The sequence below is a fragment of the Somniosus microcephalus genome, chromosome 5, assembly GCF_052327205.1.
Source record: "Somniosus microcephalus isolate GS21.2 chromosome 5, FLI_Smic_1.0, whole genome shotgun sequence".
NCBI lineage: Eukaryota > Metazoa > Chordata > Chondrichthyes > Squaliformes > Somniosidae > Somniosus > Somniosus microcephalus.
The window spans coordinates 199024073-199044598 of record NC_140991.1 but is presented as its reverse complement, the minus strand read 5'-3'; the positions used below and the strand labels follow the sequence as shown (position 1 = coordinate 199044598).

Here is a 20526-nt window from a genome sequence, read left to right as displayed (position 1 = left end):
GCTGACATCAATCCCCATATGAGTGACTGCTGTATACCATGTGGCTATATGAGATGTAATTCTGTCACCAGGTTGCTGAGATGTCCCCCTCTCTCCTCCCACCACCAGCTGCTCTGCAACTCCTGAGACCTCCAGGGTGACCTCTTCTGCTGGATTCAATGTGGTGAATGATGGAGGACCACCTCCAGTTCTCTTCCTCTTATTGTGGGCTCTCTTCCCCAGCAAGGAAGAAAAGAAGGGATGTTTGAGTGAGAGTGATGGCATGAGTGTTAAGATTGTGTGGGTTACGTCTTTAGAGAGTGACTATGAGTGAGTGTAAGAATTTGGATCACAGGTGGTGCCAATGCCAAAGTGTCAATGCAAAGTAGCCTCCTTGTGTGTTGTCAGTTGGTATGATTGCATTAGGATAAGGGTGAGTGTGAGGGGTGGTTAGTCAGATGGGGATGTGAGTATGTAGATAGAGAGGGATGGGTAGACATGCAAGATATGTTGGTGTGAGGAATGATGTTCAAGAGCAGGCTTGGGAAGGCGGAGTGATGAGAAGCATTTCAGGATGAAGTTAAGTATGACTTTGCACTCACCTTTCCTGATCTCATGAGATCATTGAAGCACTTCCGGCACTGCACCCAGGTCCTCCTCACCACATCCCTGCTGTTAACCTCTGCTATCTCCAGCCAGGCTTATTTAGTCTCCTGGGGAGGTCTCTTCTGCCATCAGCAGGGAAAAGGACCTCCCTGCGTGCTCTGACTCCCTCCACAAAAATTTGTAGGGATTCATCAGAAAACCTGGGTGCAGCCCTCTGCCTCTGTGAAGCCATGTGCGCAAGGCTGAGCAGTAAGTAGATGCTGAAATGTACTGCCTGCACATGCCTAGATGAACCTTCAGATGCAATATGGCCAAGGCTCCTTTAAATACCCCAGCTGGAAATGTGTCATCGATGATGTCATCAGACCCGCACCATTTAATAGGTCTGGGAAACACGCAGGCCTGCCTTAATAGGTGCCATTAAGGGAAAATCGCTCTGAGGAACGGGATAAAAAGAACGGGGTCCCGACCCGCCATGCTGACCGCCCGCACCAGACCCGTCCTGGTAATGAAATTCTGGCCCAGGTTTCCTTCCAGATTCTAGTATCCCCTCAATGCTAATAAATTAGTGTTCCATTTATTACTACTTAGCATAACACCCTGTTCATTTAAAACCTCTGATTGTCATTAACAATGCCACAGGAGATCCGCTAATAATATATTAAAGGCTTTGCATATAACACACACTTTCTGTAAGTGTCATACTTACTTCACTTGTCACGTTTATTTTGATAATATCCCTATAACCCTGGGCTTTCCTTTGGCTTACCATGACCAGTGCCACAAGAGATGTGATGTTATATCTGGAAGCAGAGTTCAAGATCAGTGAGATTGCAGATGTGCTAAATCAATTGAGCATATCATTCTTTTACAAATGAAACTGAACAAATTCAATTTGCAGCTACATTGACTTAAGATTTTCAGAGGTTGCTATAGGGCCCAGAATTTGCGGTCAGTGGTGAAAGATCTAGCGATCTCTGTGGTGTCAATTTAAGCTCTCCCAATCTTAGTTTGAATCTGGGGTGCAATCAAGCGAATCACCAGCGTCCAGCAAAAGTGATGTCATCAAGCTGGCCAAGCAGCCAATCACATTGAAGAATTCTCTCACAGCAAACCAGGAAGTAACATGCACAGATTATAATTTACTTTTAATAAATTTTACAGAGAGCAAAATAAAGATTGGGACATACACATAGGATTAAGGTAGAAGCTGAAATATCATGCACAAGCTTTAAAAAAAATTATATAAAAAACTTGTAATTCTTAATCATATTAATGGAAAATTTGATATTCCACAAATATAAAATTAGTTTTTCAGGGCCAGAATGGTTATTCAGCAGTCAATACACCGTTAAAAACCCAGTTACACCTCTTTCAATAAGGTTTAACATTTAGGGGGTTTTTAAGAGTGATATTCCATCGTAAAAGGGGAAATTTTCATCAGTTCAAGTGATTTGAATTGATTGCCAGTTCTGGGGAGTTCCACAGCGCAAGCTGTGGTGGAGCAGGGAATGACTGACCGCAACTTCAGGATTTCCATGTTTATCTGAGCATGTGTTAAATCCTAAAGTTACGGTCAGTTTCAGAGGGGTAATGACGGCGAATGCTGACAGTTTTGCCGTCATTACAACCGCAAAATCCGGGTCAAGATGTTTTATGAAAACTCAAAGCATTTAGGGGATTATTTTTATGATGAAGAGCATTAGGTTTTTGTGAAATCTATATTAACGATTTGGAGGAAGGGACCGAGTGCAACATATCCAAGTTTGCCGACGATACAAAGATGGGAGGGAAAGCAGTGAGTGAGGACATAAAAAACCTGCAAAAGGACATAGACAGGCTAAGTGAGTGGGCAGAGATTTGGCAGATGGAATATAATGTTGGAAAGTGTGAGGTTATGCACTTTGGCAGAAAAAATCAAAGAGCAAGTTATCATCTAAATGGAGAGAAACTGCAAAGTGCTACAGTACAAAGGGATCTGGGGGTTCTGGTGCATGAAACACAAAAAGTTAGTATGCAGGTGCAGCAGGTGATCAGGAAGGCCAATGGAATGTTGGCTTTTATTGCAAGGGGGATGGAGTATAAAAACAGGGAAGTCTTGCTGCAGTTATACAGGGTATTGGTGAGGCCACACCTGGAATACTGCATGCAGTTTTGGTTTCCATATTTAAGAAAAGATATACTTGCTCTCGAGGCGGTTCAGAGAAGGTTCACTCGGTTGATTCCGGAGATGAGGGGGTTGATGTATGAGGAAAGGTTGAGTAGGTTGGGCCTCTACTCATTGGAGTTCAGAAGAATGAGAGGCGATCTTATCAAAACATATAAGATTGTGAGGGGGCTTGATCGGGTGGATGCGGTGAGGATGTTTCCACTGATGGGTGAGATTAGAACTAGGGAGCATAATCTTAGAATAAGGGGCTGCCCTTTCAAAACTGAGATGAGGAGAAACTTCTTCACTCAGAGGGTAGTAAATCTATGGAATTTGCTACCTCAGAGAGCTGTGGAAGCTGCAACATTAAATAAATTTAAAATGGAGATAGACATTTTCCTAGCAGATAAGGGAATTAGGGGTTACGGGGAGAGGGCAGGGAAGTGGACGTGAGTCTAGATTCAGATCAGCCATGATCCTATTGAATGGCGGAGCAGGCCCGAGGGGCCGTATGGCCTACTCCTGCTCCTATTTCTTATGTTCTTATGTTCTTAAATGTATTTATGATTTATCTATTCATAGCGAACAGAGCAATTCTTTCCTGCATTTGTTAAAACACCTTACAGGGTAAGGTAAGTTAATTGTGTAAAAGAAGTGAAATTGTTCTGTTTTGTTTTTTTCTTCCTGCAGCTACTTTACCAAGAAGTATCAGTTCTATTGGCACAGAGAGTCAACATCAGGCTGAGTGAGTATTCTGCACATTGGTACTCTCTTTGTACTTCTACAAGCTTTTTTGAATCTTCATTTCAATCTTAAGAAGATGTTGTTGGTGCTCAACTGGAGGAATGTGAGATATATTAAGAAGTGTTTCTCTTGGCCTCGAAAAGTTGGTTTGTGAATTTGTTACGATCAATTGCATTCCTGAAACACCTTGTAAAATGATGTGGGACACAATGAAAGCTTCCAGCAGAACCACAATGATTTTCCACATTTTACATCATAACAAAAAACACAATAAACTTAGATTTCCTGTGGACATAGTAAATAAATTGTTATGTCATCTCAGGTAAAAGAAATATAAACTTAGCTTGGTGGTTAACCAAAAGTTGCAGGATATTTTACCGGCTCACCGCCCCCCAATGTCTCATTTTAAATTCTCACCCCCTTGCTTAAATTGCATCATGGCCTCACCCTTCCCTATCTCTGTAGCCTTCTCCAGTCCTACAACCCACTGAGAACTTTGCATTCATCTAATCTGGTCCCTTAAGCATCCCCCACTCCTTCCACCCTACCATTGGCAGCTGTACCTTCAGCCATCTAGGCTTTCATCTCCCTATTCTCCATTAAGACGCTCCAGAAAGCCACCTCTTTCACCAAACTTTTAGTCACTCCTTCTAATATCTCTTTCTTTGGCTTGCTGTCCATTTTTGTCTGATTACACTTCTGTAAAGTGCTTTGGAATGTTTTTCTTCATTAAAGGCCCTATATAAATGCAAGTTTTCCATTGTTGTAGATTTAAAGACAACCACTTAGAATTGGAGAAAACTCTTAACCCATTAGTTTCAGCGAATAGAAATGTGGAGTTAGATCTTCCTGTGATTTGCTGTCCATTTTCAGGCAGGTTCTCAACGGATCCATTCTACCACCATTTTCAGGATTTCGTGCCATAATGAGGACATTAAATATAACCACCAATATTTGGTCAAGTGTATGTAAATAATAGATTAATGACAGAAATACATCGTCTGGTGTAATTCCTATCGTTAATATCTAGATGTCAGCAACTCATTGCAGCTTTCATTACAGGGTGAGGTCAGACACCCTCTTTCTTACGTGAAATGCCTTTCAATTCCAATAATTGCAGCTAAGCAATATAGTAATGAGCTCTAAAGATAGGAGGAGCCTCTGCATTATTAGTGGAACAAGAGCACTGGATGTCCGATAGCTTAAGAGGCTATAGCCTAGAGCTTTACTTTAGGGCTAAATTTTCTGAGACTCTCACATGCAGTGAACAATTTATCCATTGATTTCAAATGGACAAAAAACTGTGGACAGTGCACAGTGATGTTCCAGTCAGCAACCCAGTGCGCATGAGGCCCTGTGAGTGGTGTGAAATCTTAGAAAATGTAACCTAAATCTCACAAGCCTGAGGTACAGATTAACATAAAAGCAAAATACTGCGAATGCTGGAAATCTGAAATTAAAACAGAAAATGCTGGAAAGACTCAGCAGGTCAGGCAGCATCTGTGGAGAGAGACACAGAGTTAATGTTTCAGGTCGATGACCTTTTGTCAGAACTGGAAAACGTTAGAGATGTAACAGGTTTTACACAAGTACAGAGGCAGAGGAAGGGGGCGAGGAGGAAAGAACAAAAGGAAAGGTCTGTGATATGGTGGAAGGCAGGTAAAATTAAATGACAAAAGGGATGATGATGCAAGGCAAAAGGAGATGTTAATGAGACAAGTAATGAAACAAAAGATGGGTCTAGTGGAAGTGTAAATGGGAATAGCAGAATACTCATCAACAGCTGCCATCCGAAAAAATGGGGGCAGAGGTTATGATCTGAAATTGTTGAACTCAATGTTGAATCCGAAAGGCTGTAAAGTGCCTAATCGAAAGATGATCTCACCTGCCTTCTACCCTATCACAGACCTTCCATTTTTTCTTTCTTCTCCCCTTTTCTCTGCCTCTGTACTTGCTTAAAACCTGTTACATCTCTAACTTTTTCAAGTTCTGACGAAAGGTCATCGACCTGAAACATTAACTCTGTTTCTCTCTCCACAGATGCTGCCTGACCCGCTGAGTATTTCCAGCATTTTCTGTTTTTAGTACAGATTAACATGAACCTTACTGACTGAGAGATTTGAGTTTTCTGATCCATAGCAAGGGCACTCAAACAAGGTAGAGGTTATTACTCTAGATACTTCCTGTCAGAAAGTGGATAAGAAGATTATTAGATCTATCATGGACCTTAAGGGCTTAGATGAAAATATAACCACCTTAATCAGGTATGTCCTCCTAGAAAATGTCCAATGTTTGTGAACCTTCAGTGTGTATATTGTGCTGCTGAGTCAACTTGTGTACACAAGATTTCTTGACTACTCAGATCAATGCCAGTCCTATTCTTTGGTCTCTGAGCCACAAGCCTTTTGCTAAATTATTGATGATAATTGTTGTATAACTACCTAAAGAGATTTCAGTACCTACCCCAGTTTGTTTTACAAGTGGGGGAGGTTAATGCTGCAATGATGAAGAATCTGCTGCTCCACAGATTTCTTAACTTCCTAAAATTCTGAGTTCTTTCAATCTAATATTAACTAAGGTCACTTTTATAATTAACATATATGAAATAGGAAGTTCTAGCTGAGGTTGGTATGAGCCTTGAAGTGATATTATTTCCCTGTCCCCCAGCTGATATAGAGTCCACCTGTCTCACATAGGTGTTTGTATGTTTGTTAGGCATCCTGATGTGCTTTGTGGATTTTGGATCCTGAGACTTCCTTTATCTTTGCTAATATAGTAATACCTCATCTCTTGCTGGCTCCTTCATTCAAGCATTATGAGGCCAGGTTGTGTCTCATCCATCATGGTGAAAAGGTACAAACTGCCTCAAAGAGATACCTCTGATTACAGTGTGATGAAATATTCCATTCATCACTGCCTGTGACTGTGGTCGGTTTCAGTGTCATTTCCCTTCCCCCAGTCCTCATTGTATTGTTTATTGGAATGTGCTGGAATGTGCTGTGTGTAGGGCTCCGCCCATACCTGGCCCCTTTTGTAAGCTAGCTCAGCCTGGCCTCAGTCTCCAGAAGAAAGATACCTCTCTCTCTTACGTGTTACTTTCTAAGTTAATAAAAGCCTTGTTTTGTTTCGCTAACATCGAGTCTCGGAATTATTGAGGCACATCAATTTTATTAACTTATTTTTCAACACTATGGATCAACTCCTGAAACCCGAACGTTTGGATTTGGATCAACATGCTCCGGACGCATCAGCACGCTTCGGACACTGGTTTGAGTGTATGGAATTCTTCCTGGACAATTCCGCAGCCGTCAAAGACGCTACGGACGCTGCGAGGATGAGACTCGGAATTCTGCGGAATTGGGTAAGCCACCGGGTTTACCCCCTCATCCAAGACGCCGATACGTACCTGGCCGCCTGCGACATCTTAAAGGCGCATTACCAGCAGCCTACGAATGAGGTGTATGCTAGGCATCTGCTCGCTACTCGCGCACAGCGACCTGGGGAATCGGTGGAGGAGTTCCTAAGCACCCTGAAAATGCTTGGCAAAGACTGCAAGTGCCGAGATGTAAAAGCCGCAGTGTACACTGACGAGCTTGTTCGCGATGCCTTTATCACAGGCCTCAGCTCCACTTACATCCGGCAAAGACTGCTGAAAAAAATGGGGTTGGACCTGAAACAGGCTGCGGACACCGCGCGATCCCTGGATGTGGCCCAGAGAAACTCGGACGCCTACTCTTAAGCCCGCGCCATCCACGCCGCCACGTGTGCACCGAGGCCGCCGCCATCTTGGAAGGCATCTTCCCCGCCCGGCAGCCCGACACCGGCGGGGCCCCGCTCTCCCCCCAGAAGCCCTACGACAGCCGCGACGCGTCAGGGACCCAACTGCTACTTCTGCGGGCAGCCAAAACACACCAGAAACCTGTGCCCGGCGAAAGGCACCACCTGCTTTAAGTGCGGTAAGAAGGGGCACTTCGGGAAGGTGTGCAGAGGGAACCCCGCCGGAAAACCAACCGCCGAAAAACCCGCCACCGCCGCGTGTGCGCCGTGGGAGCGGCCATCTTGGACGCCATCTTGCCCGACCTCGTGGGGTCCGCCATCTTATGAGCAGACAGCGTGGACGCCATCTTGTATCGATCAGGGCCCTACAGTGGCATCGGTCACAGTGGACCAGACCAGGCCGCACCCGCTATCCAAATCAATGGTGGACATCGAGGTAAACGGGTGCTGGGTTAAATGTTTAATTGACAGTGGAAGCACGGAGAGTTTTATCCACCCTGAACTGGCACAACAACTCTCCCTAAAGGTGGTCCCTGCTCAGGGTACCATCTCTATGGCTGATAAAACCCAGACATCGACCATTCTGGGTTACTGCACGGTACAATTGGGCGTTAACGGAACTGTATACGATAATTTTAAAGTATTAATCATGAAGAACCTATGTGCGAGCGTGATCTTGGGCCTGGATTTCCAGTGCAACCACCAAAGCATCACGCTCAAGTACGGTGGGTCCCAGCCGCCCCTCACAGTGTGCGGTCTGGCTACCCTGAAGGTAAAGCCGCCTTCGCTATTCGCGAACCTTACCCCTAACTGCCGGCCAATAGCGACCAAAAGCAGGAGGTACAGCTGGGAGGACAGGCGGTTTATCGCGACCGAGGTAGACAGGCTCCTGAAAGAGCGCATTATTGAACGCAGCAACAACCCGTGGCGCGCCCAAGTGGTAGTGGTAAGGGGTAGCGAGAAGAAACGGATGGTGATCGACTATAGTCAAACGATCAACAGGTACACCCAACTAGACGCCTACCCGCTACCCCGCATATCAGAAATGGTGAACCAAATCGCCCAATACCGGGTGTTCTCCACCATCGACCTCAAGTCAGCGTACCACCAGCTCCCTATCAGACCAGAGGACCACCCGTACACCGCCTTCAAGGCGAACGGACGCCTCTACCAATTCCTCAGAGTCCCCTTTGGGGTGACGAATGGGGTCTCGGTCTTTCAGAGGGAGATGGACCGCATGGTCGATGACCACCACTTGCAGGCAACCTTCCCCTACCTCGACAACGTCACCATCTGCGGCCACAATCAGCAGGATCACGACTCGAACCTCGAGAGGTTCCTGGAAACCGCACAAAAACTCAACCTCACCTACAACGAGGACAAGTGCGTTTTCAACACCACGCGCCTCTGCATACTAGGCAGCGTGGTGGAGAATGGGGAAATCGGACCAGACCCCGACCGATTGCGCCCCCTACAGGAGCTGCCCCTGCCCAACACTCCCAAAGCCCTGAAAAGGTGCCTGGGGTTATTTTCTTATTATTCCCAATGGGTCCCCAACTACTCCGACAAAGCCCGCCCCCTCTTGAAAGCATCCTCTTTTCCGCTCTCTGCTGAGGCCCACGCCGCCTTCAAAAGCATTAAGCAGGATATTGAGTGGGCCACGCTACAGGCAGTGGACGAGAACACTCCATTTCAAGTGGAAAGTGATGCGTCTGACTTCGCCTTGGCGGCCACCCTCAACCAGGCGGGGCGGCCCGTAGCTTTCTTCTCGAGGACCCTCCAAGGGCCCGAGATCAGACACTCCTCCGTGGAAAAGGAGGCCCAAGCCATCGTGGAGGCAGTGCGCCACTGGCGCCACTACCTAGCCGGCAAACGCTTCACCCTACTTACCGACCAGCGGTCGGTAGCGTTTATTTTCAATAATAAACAGAGGGGGAAGATTAAAAATGATAAGATTCTTAGGTGGCGGATCGAGCTCTCCACCTTCGAGTACGACATCATTTACCGGCCAGGGGCCCTTAACGAATCCCCTGACGCCCTCTCACGAGGGATGTGTGCCAGCGCCACCGGGGATCGGCTACAGACCCTCCACAACGACCTCTGCCACCCAGGGGTCACGCGGCTGTTCCACTTCATAAAGTCCCGTAACTTACCCTACTCGATTGAGGAAGTTCGGTCTCTGACCAGGAACTGCCGCACTTGCGCTGAGTGCAAGCCTCGGTTCTACCGCCCAGATAGAGCCCACTTAATCAAAGCTACACGGCCCTTTGAGCGGCTCAGCTTAGATTTCAAGGGCCCCCTCCCGTCCGTCGACCGCAATGTTTACTTCCTGAACATTGTGGACGAATACTCCCGGTTCCCATTCGCCTTCCCCTGCCCAGACATGACCAGCGCCACGGTCATTAAATGCCTCAACAGCCTGTTCTGCCTGTTCGGTATGCCGAGCTACATCCATACGGATAGGGGGGCATCCTTCATGAGTGAAGAGCTACGCCAGTACATGCTGTCCAAGGGGATCGCCACGAGCCGTACCACCAGCTACAACCCCCGGGGTAACGGCCAAGTGGAGCGAGAGAACGGGACAGTATGGAAAGCAGTCACTCTAGCTCTAAGGACCAAGGGCCTCCCTATCTCCCGCTGGCAGGAAGTCCTCTCGGATGTGCTCCATTCGATACGGTCGCTATTGTGTACGGCCACTAATGCCACGCCTCATGAACGAATGTTTGTCTTTCCCCGGAAATCCACCTCAGGCGTATCCATGCCGTCATGGCTCTCCACCCCAGGTCCGGTACTCGTGCGAAGGCATGTGAGGGGCCACAAGACGGACCCTCTCGTGGAGCCAGTACACCTACTCCACGCCAACCCCCAATACGCATATGTCCGGCACGCCGACGGAAGGGAGGACACCGTGTCCATAAAAGACGTCGCCCCAGCCGGCATCGACAACAACCACGGCAATAGCAGCAACAACGATCACAGCAACTCTTACCCACCCACTACTCTTTCATCACCCCCGGAAGAACATCGACCAACGGCACCCCCACCAACTACCCCTTCAACAACCCTGGCGGCACCCCCGGCAGAGACCCAGGAGACTACCGGGGACACCCAGCCGACACCCGCGGCCCCACAACAGCCACGTCGGTCGCAGAGGACTATCAAACCCCCGAACAGACTAAATCTATAGAAGGGGTGAATGTGATGAAATATTCCATTCATCACTGCCTGTGACTGTGGTCGGTTTCAGTGTCATTTCCCTTCCCCCAGTCCTCATTGTATTGTTTATTGGAATGTGCTGTGTGTAGGGCTCCGCCCATACCTGGCCCCTTTTGTAAGCTAGCTCAGTCTGGCCTCAGTCTCCAGAAGGAAGATACCTCTCTCTCTTACGTGTTACTTTCTAAGTTAATAAAAGCCTTGTTTTGTTTCGCTAACATCGAGTCTCGGAATTATTGAGGCACATCATACAGCATCAATTGATTATATCATTGCACAGTCTTGGTGGATCTATATTGAGACTCCATTTCATTCCATCTGTTTCGGTTGTTGGTTGGCTGAGAAGTGAAGGATCTAGGAACTCAGCTTAATGAGGCTCGGTTTTCACTTCTGGTGAAAGGCTTCTGCATGCTGTCCAAATACAACTGGTTATTTGCTCAGCTGCAGCTTTTATAAGTGAGCCAGGAAGTGTCAGAGTAGGTAGTTCACGATCAAGGCATTAAGCTTCTATCCTTGTCCAACATGGAGAGCATTTAACCATGGATTTATAGAGGGTACTCAAAGTGCAGAATGATTGTTTCAACTGTTCTTCTAGGGAGATGGGAACTGGACAAAGGTTTATGTTGTGGTTATGCAATGTTTGAATACCCTGAAGCTTCGGAGGTCTCAAATCAAAATGCTTTCCACTTGGATTTGGACAGTGGGTGTGTTTTTCTTTTTCTGTGCTGTGAAGTTAATGTATACTTTCTTTTAATCCCATTTGTTTCTAGAGTTTTGCAGAAGTTTGTAGTAGCACATCCTATCACTCCCTTATGCCAAAGTAAATTTTAATTCTCAGGCCTTAGGTAATTCAGTCTCCCTTTCTCCTTCTTGAGCTCCGTTTCATATGGAACGATCTTTCATCAGGATCCAGCCATTGGATTTTGGCTGTTGGCTTGCATGAAGTAGTTCGCTCAGGATGTAGTTCATTTGCTCTTCATTTCTAGGAAAAGATTTGCTTTTGTCTGTCTTTCTGGGTTTGTGACCGCTTTATTTTGTGTTTAAACCTTGTGATGATCTACTACAAGGGTTTCTACAATGAGCTTTCCCTCAGTAGTGTTTGGATGCAGCCTTCAGTGATCCATGTGGTTTGAGGGTAAACAATATTATCACTTACTTAATGTTCACAGACAATAGAGGTCTTTCAAACTAGATTTTATTTGCCAGGCTGCTTCATACATCAGTGCCCCATTTGAATCTCAAAGGGAACAATGGCTACATTCTTGTAGTGCGGAAGCATAACCATAGTAGAACCAACTAACTCCAGCTTGGATCAAAGGCCATTGTACACAGACCATAATAATTCTGTAATAACAACAGAAAATGCTGGAAAAACTCAGCAGGCCAGGCAACATCCGTGGAGAGGAAATAGAGTCAACGTTTCAGGTCAAACCCTTTGTCCAGACTGGAAAAGCACAGGAAATGAAATAGATTAAGAGGCCAGGCTGGGAGAGAACAAAAGTGAAGTGAAGAGACATTAAGAGGTATTCAAAATGAGACGAGATGGTGATAGGACTAGTGGAGACAAAAGACGGCTCTAGATTAGGTGTGGAATGCACTGGCAGAAAGAGAGACAGCTGCCATGTGGGAGAGAAAAAAAGGGGGGGGAGAAAGGGCCAAAACAAAGGTGTGGATAAAAAATAAGTAAAAATGTAATGGGGGCCGAGGTTATGATCTGAAATTGTTGAACTCGATATTGAGTCCGGAAGGCTGTAAAGTATCTAATCAGAAGATGAGGTGCTGTTCCTCGAGCTTACGCTGAGCTTCTGTGGAACAATGCAAGTGCCCGAGTACAGTAAGGTCTGAGTGGGAATGGGGCAGTGAATTAAAATGACAGGCGACCGGAAGCTCGGGGTCATCCTTACAAACTGAATGGAGGTGTTCCGCAAAGCGGTCACCCAATCTACGTTTGGTCTCCCCAATGTAGAGGAGACCACATCGTGAGCAGCGAATACAGTATACTAGATTGCAAGAAGTACAAGTAAATCACTGTTTCACCTGGAAGGGGTGTTTGGGGTCCTGGACAGTGGGAAGGGGGGAGGTATAAGGGCATGTGTTGCATCTCCTGCGCTTGCACGGGAAGGTGCCAGTGGAAGGGGTGCTGGGGGAGATAGAGGAGTGGACTAGGGTGTCTCGGAGGGAGCGGTCCCTACGGAATGCTGAAAGGGGAGAGGAAGATGCGTTTGGTGGTGGGATCACTTTGGAGGTGGCGGAAATGGCGGAGGATGATCCGTTGAATGTGGAGGCTGGTGGGGTGAAAGGTGAGGACAAGGGGAACCCTATCATGGTTCTGGGAGGGGCAGGGGTGAGGGCAGAAGTGCGGGAGATAGAACGGACATGGTCAAGGGCCATGTCAACCATGGTAGAGGGGAATCCTCGGTTGAGGAAAAAGGAAGACATGTCGGAAGCACTGGTGTGGAAGGTGGCATCGGCGAAGCAGATGCAGCGGAGACGGAGAAACTGGGAGAATGGAATAGAGTCCTTACAGGAGGCGGGGTGGGAGGAAGTGTAGTCCAGGTAGCTGTGGGAGTCAGTGGGCTTGTAGTGAATGTTGGTCAATAACCTATCCCCAGAGATGGTATACTAATCTGGGATGTTATGATTAAGGTTATCCACCAGGTGGTGCTGTAGCCAATGCTGCTGCTAAGGTCAGAGGTTTGCTTCCTGTATAGGTCAGCACAAGGTGGAATGCCAGGATGCTGATGCAGGCTGTCTGTAAATGTGTTTCCCAGTTGTTAATAAAGTACTCCTGTTAATTCTAACATCTAGCCTCTTTGAGTTCCTTGTTCCACTTTCTGGATTTATCACAGATGGAAACAGAGAAGTCGAGGAAGGGGAAGGGAAGAGTCGGAGATGGACCATTTGAAGGTGAGGGAAGGGTGGAAATTGGAGGCAAACTGAATGAAATTGTCTAGTTCAGGGCGAGAGCAGGAAACGGCACCGATATAGTCATCAATGTACCGGAAAAAGAGGTGAGGGAGGGGACCAGAGTAGGACTGGAACAAAGAGTGTTCCACATATCCCACGAAAAGGCACGCATAGCTAGGACCCATGCGGGTACCCATACAATTCTGTAGTTTAGTACAGAGAGGCTCATGATCTGGTATTTACTGTACATGGCAATAGGTCCTTAGTTTTATTAACCTCTACAAGTTTGTTTTGATTGCTTAAGTTTTTTTTCCCTGCAGGACTTTTCTTTCTGCTTGTCACTTACTTCTTAGTTGGGTAGTGCTCATCACTTAGCCAATCTGGAATGCCTGGATTAAAAAGGAGGGGGGCAATTTTGTGAATGGAGGCGCGTTGGAGGCGGGACTGCTGCTTGTCGGGTTTCAGTCCCGCCTCCATCGAGTTGTGGCCAACCCATGCTATTTTCCCTTGATTGACCTTGTTAACATAGAAACATAGAAGATAGGAGCAGGAGTAGGCCATTCGGCCCCTCGAGCCCGCTCCGCCATTTAATGAGATCATGGCTGATCATCCAAATTCAGTACCCTGTCCCTGCTTTCTCCCCATATCCCTTGATCCCTTTAGCCTCAAGAAATATATCCAACTCCTTCTTGAATATATTTAATGAATTGGCCTCAACTGCCCTGTGTGGCAGAGAATTCCACAGGCTCACCACTCTCTCAGTGAAGAAATTCCTCCTCATCTCAGTCCTAAATGGCTTACCACTTATCCTTAGACTGTGACCCCTGGTTCTGGACTCCCCCGCCATCGAGAACATCCTTCCTGCATCTAGTCTGTCTAGTCCTGTTAGAATTTTAAAAGTTTCAATGAGATCCCCTCTCATTCTTCTAAACTCTAGCGAATGTAAGCCTAATCGACCTAATCTCTCCTCATACGTCATTCCTGCCATCCCAGGCATCAGTCTGGTGAATCTTCGCTGCACTCTCTCCATGGCAAGAACATCCTTCCTCAGATAAGGTGACCAAAACTGCACACAATACTCAAGGTGTGGTCTCACCAAGGCCCTGTACATCTGCAGCAAGACATCCTTGCTCCTGTACTCGAATCCTCTCGCTATGAAGGCCAACATAACATTTGCCGCCTTAACCGCCTGCTGAACCTGCATGCTTACCTTCAGCGACTGGTGCACAAGGACACCCAGGTCTCGTTGCATTTCCCCTTTTCCCAATCTATTGCCGTTCAGATAATAATCTGTCTTCCTGTTTTTGCCACTGAAGAGGATAACCTCACATTTATCCACATTATACTGCATTTGCCATGCATCTGCCCAATCACCCAACCTGTCCAAATCATACTGGAGTTTCTCTGCATCCTCCTCACAGCACACACGCCCACCCAGCTTTGTGTCGTCTGCAAACTTGGCGATATTACATCTAGTTTCCTTGCCTAGATTATTTATATATATTATGAATAGCTGAGGTCCTAGCACTGATCCCTGCGGTACCCCACTAGCCACTGCCTGCCACTCGGAAAAAGACCCGTTTATTCCAACTCTTTGCTTCCTGTCTGCCAACCAGTTCTCTATCCAAGACAGCACCTTACCCCCAATCCCATGGGCTTAGCAGGCCAATTAAGGGAAAGCCGGTTGCAGAGCACGTCAGCGTATGACATGTCATCTGTCTCAAATTTTTGACAGATGAATTGTCATCGTTTGACAGCTCTGTGAAGCTGTCAAACAGTGACAATCTCTGCAGTTTGATGAGGTCTTACATACAAGACCTCATCAACTTTCTTTCTTTTACAGAATTGAGATGTTTGTTGCAACTGAGAATGTAACGGCCATCTCTCATCTCCAACACGGAGTTGCGAGACTCTCCGCATAGAAACCGACTGAAGCCTGCAGGAAGAAACAAAGGTAAGTACACTTTTAAAAACACTTACCTCAGATACTCACCTCTACATTCTTGCACCCATCACTTACCTTCACACCACACTTTTGCACCACCCGCCCCCCCCCCCCCCCGACACCCACAGACCCAGTACTCGCCTCGCTCAGCTGGCAGGTTTTGGAGCCGTCGGGAAGCCCGCACTTGTGAAGGCAAAAAGGGGATAATCCTATTTTGTACCTGTTAACTACCTGTTAACAGGCAGTTAATAGGCTTTAATCCCTTCCCACCTCCAAGGAGACGGGGTCCGGTGCGGGACGGCAACCCGCCTCCTGGTAAGGTGGCACGGAGGCTGGTTGGGGGCGGGTTTACCACCCGCCCCCAAATTCTGCCATTTTCCCAGCAGTCCCGCCTCCATACCCACCTTCCCAGGGCTGGCAAAATCACACCCGGCAATTTTATTTTTAAAAGAAGTTTAAATAACATATACATAAAAATGTTGCTTTCTTCCCTAATCCAGAAAAACACTCACCTGGTCTTCCATTCAATTAGAGCATCTTGGTCTATGTTCCAAATTTTCTAGTTTTGTTTCAGTTTTTATTGATTCATTTTGCTTAAGTGATATAAATAATTATTTTGGTATCACTGTACTTCACATACAAGAACTTACTTTGAGGTGTGGCAATTGTGTTGTGTATGTAAATGATCCTACAAACAGCAAGGAAATTAATATCTGGTTAATCTGTTATTTTGTGGAAGTGATTGATGAAGGAGTGTGGGTCAGGCCATGGTGAGAACTCTCTATTCTTTTTTGAATAATGCCATGGGATAATTAACGATGACCTAAACTACCATAACGGGTCTCATTCAACACAGCATATTCTCAGTACCCAACTGGAGTGTCATCTTAGTTTAAACCCCCAATTTTGTGAGGCAGGCCTATGGGGCAGGTTCATCTGCACTGGCAGTTCAATGGTGGGCTACACAAAATGTTCAAAAGAGAGCCACTCCCCTAATTTGAATAGGCTACTTACATAGGAAAAGCTTGTGTTTAGAATTGCCTAACGTATAATTGTTAAATTGTTTTGAGTACTAGACAATATAATTATTATTTCCTTCCTGCCAAATAATCAGGTAAATGTATCCACTGATTTTTCCACTGTCTCCATTGACATGCTGACAGTGAGATTGTGCTACTGTTCTTTAGGTATTGTTCAGCAGTGTGACAATGACCCCTACTCGCACTTTCAAACAAAGCAACAGCTTATGTATAAGGTTCTCAAGTAGAAAATATTTTGACTACAGTTTTATTTTGCAGACCTGGAGGAAAGCCAAGGCAATCAAATACCAAATCTAGACCAGGTAATTAAGGATTGTTTGAAACCATAATTACTGTAATGCAAATGTTTAATATTACATTTGTCAGTACTCACTTGTTGAGATCACGTCTCAGTCTTTTCTTTGTCTTGCTTGTTTAGATCTCCTACAACTAGGCTTTCTTTTGCCATTACCTTCAGTTGGGATCAGAGCTTGCTCGAAGAGAACAGGAAATTCCATAAACTCAGGGTGGCAGTGCCATAGTCTACCAGATATAGTGCTTCGAAGGCTTAAGGATCATGGTAGTTATGTGAAATTATAACCAAGGGAAACTGAAGTGAGGGAAAATATACAGCGAAAACAAAAAAAAGATAGATTCTAAGCATTTTTACATTCTGCAGAAAAATTTATCTTGACAAAACTGAAGGTAGCTATCAAGAAACAGTATGGAGCTTTTGAAAGCCAATTACTACTTTTAGTTTCTGCTACTAGCTTATTAGAACCATATAAATAATGTGGAAGGATTGGAAATATTTAATAAAGTTCCATACAAAAAGTTACTAGTGAAGCTTAAAGCTGTGGAGATTCTAGGCAAAACTTAGGAATGAATAAGAAATTGGCTTAAGGATAGAAAACAATGGGTACTGGTTAGTAGAGTAATATTGGGGTGGGAGAAGTACTGAGTAGGGTGTCCCAGGGCTCAATGTTGGAGCTACTAATGTTTCTAATTTATATCTATGATTTGGGATTCAGAAACTTTTGCAAGCATTAGCAAATTAATAGGGGCAGTGGAATCAAGGCAGCTCAGAAATTACACAATGAGTGAAACAAAGTATGTGAATGGGATAAACAATGGCAGATGAAGTTTAATATAGACAAGTGTAAAGTATTGCACATAGGAAGAAAAATGGGCAACATATGTCTGCAGTGAATGCTGTTGAAATAGCAAAGGATAAAAGAGCCTTGGGAGCCCCAGTAGACTCAATGCGCAACATGTCCAACCAATGCAAAGCAGCAATCAACAAAGCAAAGTAGAATGTTGAACTATATAAACAGAACAGGAGAATACGTCAAAGGAAGTTATGATCAAGCTGTATAGTGATCTGGTCAAACTGCACCTTCAGTATTGTGTCCAGTTCTGGTCACCAAGAAACAAATGAGGCAATGTAGAAAACAACAAGGCTGATCCCTTGGTGGTAATTTTAACCCCCAAGGTATGGTTCGATGAGAGATTAAAAAGTTGAAAATCTGAAACAGGAATCCAATCCACCTCGAACCCACCCACTTCTAGTTTTAACAGAGGCAGGACGAGGGGCGGGCAACCAATCTGCTCTCAGAAGGCGGGCCAGTCATTAAAACCTTTTAAGGAGGCTGCGTGCTTCTATTTTTACAGGGTTTATATTTTTAACCCATTTCGGCTGGGTTTCCCAGGCCTCGGGAAATCCGGCAGATAAAAGAAGGCGAAAAGGGCTGGATCCATCAGGTAAGTGCCTTTGCAGCACTGCTCGTGGGCCAGGAGCATGAGTGTTTCCTCCAGACTCAGCAAGCAAACCTGTAATCTCCCCCCCACCCCCGACAATACCTCCATCACCAACTCTTCCCCTCCATGATCACCGAAAACCCTCATTACTGACCCCCAATCTCCAATCTCTTTCTAATCTCCAAACCTCCCACGATCACCCCAACACTCCCAACCACACTCTACCCATCCCCGCGCCCCCCACCCACCGCAATCTCTAACCCCAACAACCATGAAACTTACCTGATCCTTGGCTACGGCCTCTTCTGGAGTGCTCCCCGCCCAACAGGCAGCCAAGCCTGTCATCCGGGGACCTCACTCCAGTAAATATCGGGGCCCTATGGTAGAGAAAAGACTGGAGAGACTTGAGCTTTTCAGCCTGAGAACTGAATGTATAGAGCTTTATAAGATAGTAAATTATATAGAAAAGGTTAATCCAGAATAATACTTTAAATTAAACAGTGGGAGTGGAACAATAAGACACAGGTTCAAACTAGTAAACGGTAACTTCAGGACTGACATCAGGAGGTTTTTCTTCACTTAGAGAGTTAGCAACACTTGGAATGTCCTTCCAGGCAGAGGGGTGGAGGTGAAATCCATGGAATCATTTAAGAAACAATTAGATGCAAAAATGGGGGGAGTATAGGGTTGTTTTGGATTGATGAGCTAAAATGGACCAAATGGTCTTTCTCATCCATAACTACCTTGTGCATTGCATCCCACAAATCTTTGAAGGTTGGCCACATTGGTGCTTTCTGCAGAAGTTCACTATGGACACCATAAGTATAAGTGCCAGGGAGGGAATGGCTTTATATGTGGCTTAACATTTGTAGCATTGTCGGATAGAAAGAACCTCTTTGTAAAGCAGGTCAAAGTTATGGTGGAAAGATTTAAAAAGAGCCAACATATATTCATTTCATCCCATGAATGTCAACAAAAGCATAGGTCCAGAAGGGTGTTTTGGACCCCCAAGCCAAAAATAGTTGTCCTTTTGCTCCTATAGAAAATGTGGTTAGGGGACTGAGGCCAGCAATGACATAGAAAGCAGATTCTGTTGCTGTCCCTCCCACCAAATGTTCATTTCATTTGATGCATAACTGGTAGGAATGGTAAGAAGGGCTATTCTCTCCACTTCTCCAGCTCTTTTCTCAAATTCAGCATGATTGTTTTCTCAGGGCAGTCAAAGGATTTACAATAATAAATGTACAATGCTTTTCTTGATTGAGATATCAACAAGCTCCTCCGTGGAAAACAATTTGTAATCCTGAAATGCACAAGGTTTCAACCATCTTGGATTTCTGCATGTTAATTGCTTTCAATATGAAGGAGGTGTTCAAGGTGGTCACCCTGATCATCCAACAGGCAAGGCCTGGGGACTGGCTGTTCACACTTCAGCACTGGAGTCAAGCAAATCTACAGGTCCCAAATCAGCAGGGTCAAGTACCAGTACAACTGGCTGCCATTTGACCTTACCTTAATAAGATTAGTTGATGGCAGCCTCTCAGATAAAAATGATTCCACGGAATCCTTAATTTACGAGTTTGTCCAAAACTTACTAGACCTGCTGGAATGTCTGGGATATGTAATCAAATAGAAGAAATCCTAACAGCCCGTACCTCTAGTGTTTTTGTACTAAAGTGATATTCTTCCTGATTGTCTGTAAAAGTTGAACAAATGAGGAAGACTACTTAACATAGGTGTACAATCTTCCTCATTTTTTCACTGAAGTTCATCCTTTACGTGAAAAGTTTCCTTCGAGTATACCTCTCACATTCCTTCTAACATGCTATGGTTTGTATCTTACTGTGTTGCACTAGTTTTATCTGACATTTACAATCATTGTTGGCGGTTACCACAATTTTACTGGGACTTGTTTTATACCATATTTTATTGTTACTGGCATGTTTTATTGTGCTTGCTGGTTTCAAAGACATCACTGCTGCCTCTTTGGGCAAAGAACTGAGGAACTACATCAAAGAGAGGCTGTGATGCTATACATCTGGGTGGGGGGTGAGGGAAAAAGAGATCATCTTACACCAAAAGGACAGTTTTCGTAAAAGGTCAGTGTTGTTGCCTCCCCTCCCACCCCCAGTCAAATAACAAGAATTTCTGATTGTATGTTGGGGTTGAACCTCAAACAAAAAATGATGAATACAAACAATATTATGTAATCTACAATTATATTCAAGATGCAAGACAGAATATAGAAACATGCATAACAGATTAGGAATCATTCATAGGATATGAAGTAAATTTTCATGCTTAAATTATATTTAGTTTTTATCTGGCTTTATTCCAACTGAGGTTCAATATAACAAAGGCTTACTGTTGGAAGTGGAGAGCTGATGCATATTTATATTAGATTGGGTATGTCCAGAAATAAAACCAGT

The 20526-nt window shown here is 45.3% G+C and overlaps 1 protein-coding gene and 1 long non-coding RNA gene across 12 annotated transcripts in view; one reads left to right on the top strand and one right to left on the bottom strand.

The window, feature by feature from the left end:
• The window catches only part of nek10 (NIMA-related kinase 10), a 470337-nt gene that overhangs the window by 406593 nt on the left and 43218 nt on the right, over positions 1-20526 (top strand). For 3 of the 11 annotated variants that reach the window (XM_085988547.1, XM_085988546.1, XM_085988544.1), the window contains 3 exons: positions 3425-3479; positions 16619-16662; positions 16779-16919. In XM_085988547.1, the coding sequence (XP_085844673.1) occupies positions 3425-3479; positions 16619-16662; positions 16779-16919 (240 nt within the window). Of the gene's footprint in view, positions 1-3424; positions 3480-13317; positions 13376-15218; positions 15330-16605; positions 16663-16778; positions 16920-20526 lie in introns of those variants that run through there. The other 8 variants (XM_085988551.1, XM_085988549.1, XM_085988554.1 and 5 more) reach the window with 6 other exon arrangements.
• LOC147117516 (uncharacterized) overlaps positions 1-20526 on the bottom strand; it is a 59266-nt gene that overhangs the window by 11161 nt on the left and 27579 nt on the right. Inside the window, exon 3 of the long non-coding RNA XR_015078460.1 lies at positions 1295-1388. This is a non-coding gene — a long non-coding RNA (uncharacterized LOC147117516). The remainder of the gene's footprint in view (positions 1-1294; positions 1389-20526) is intronic.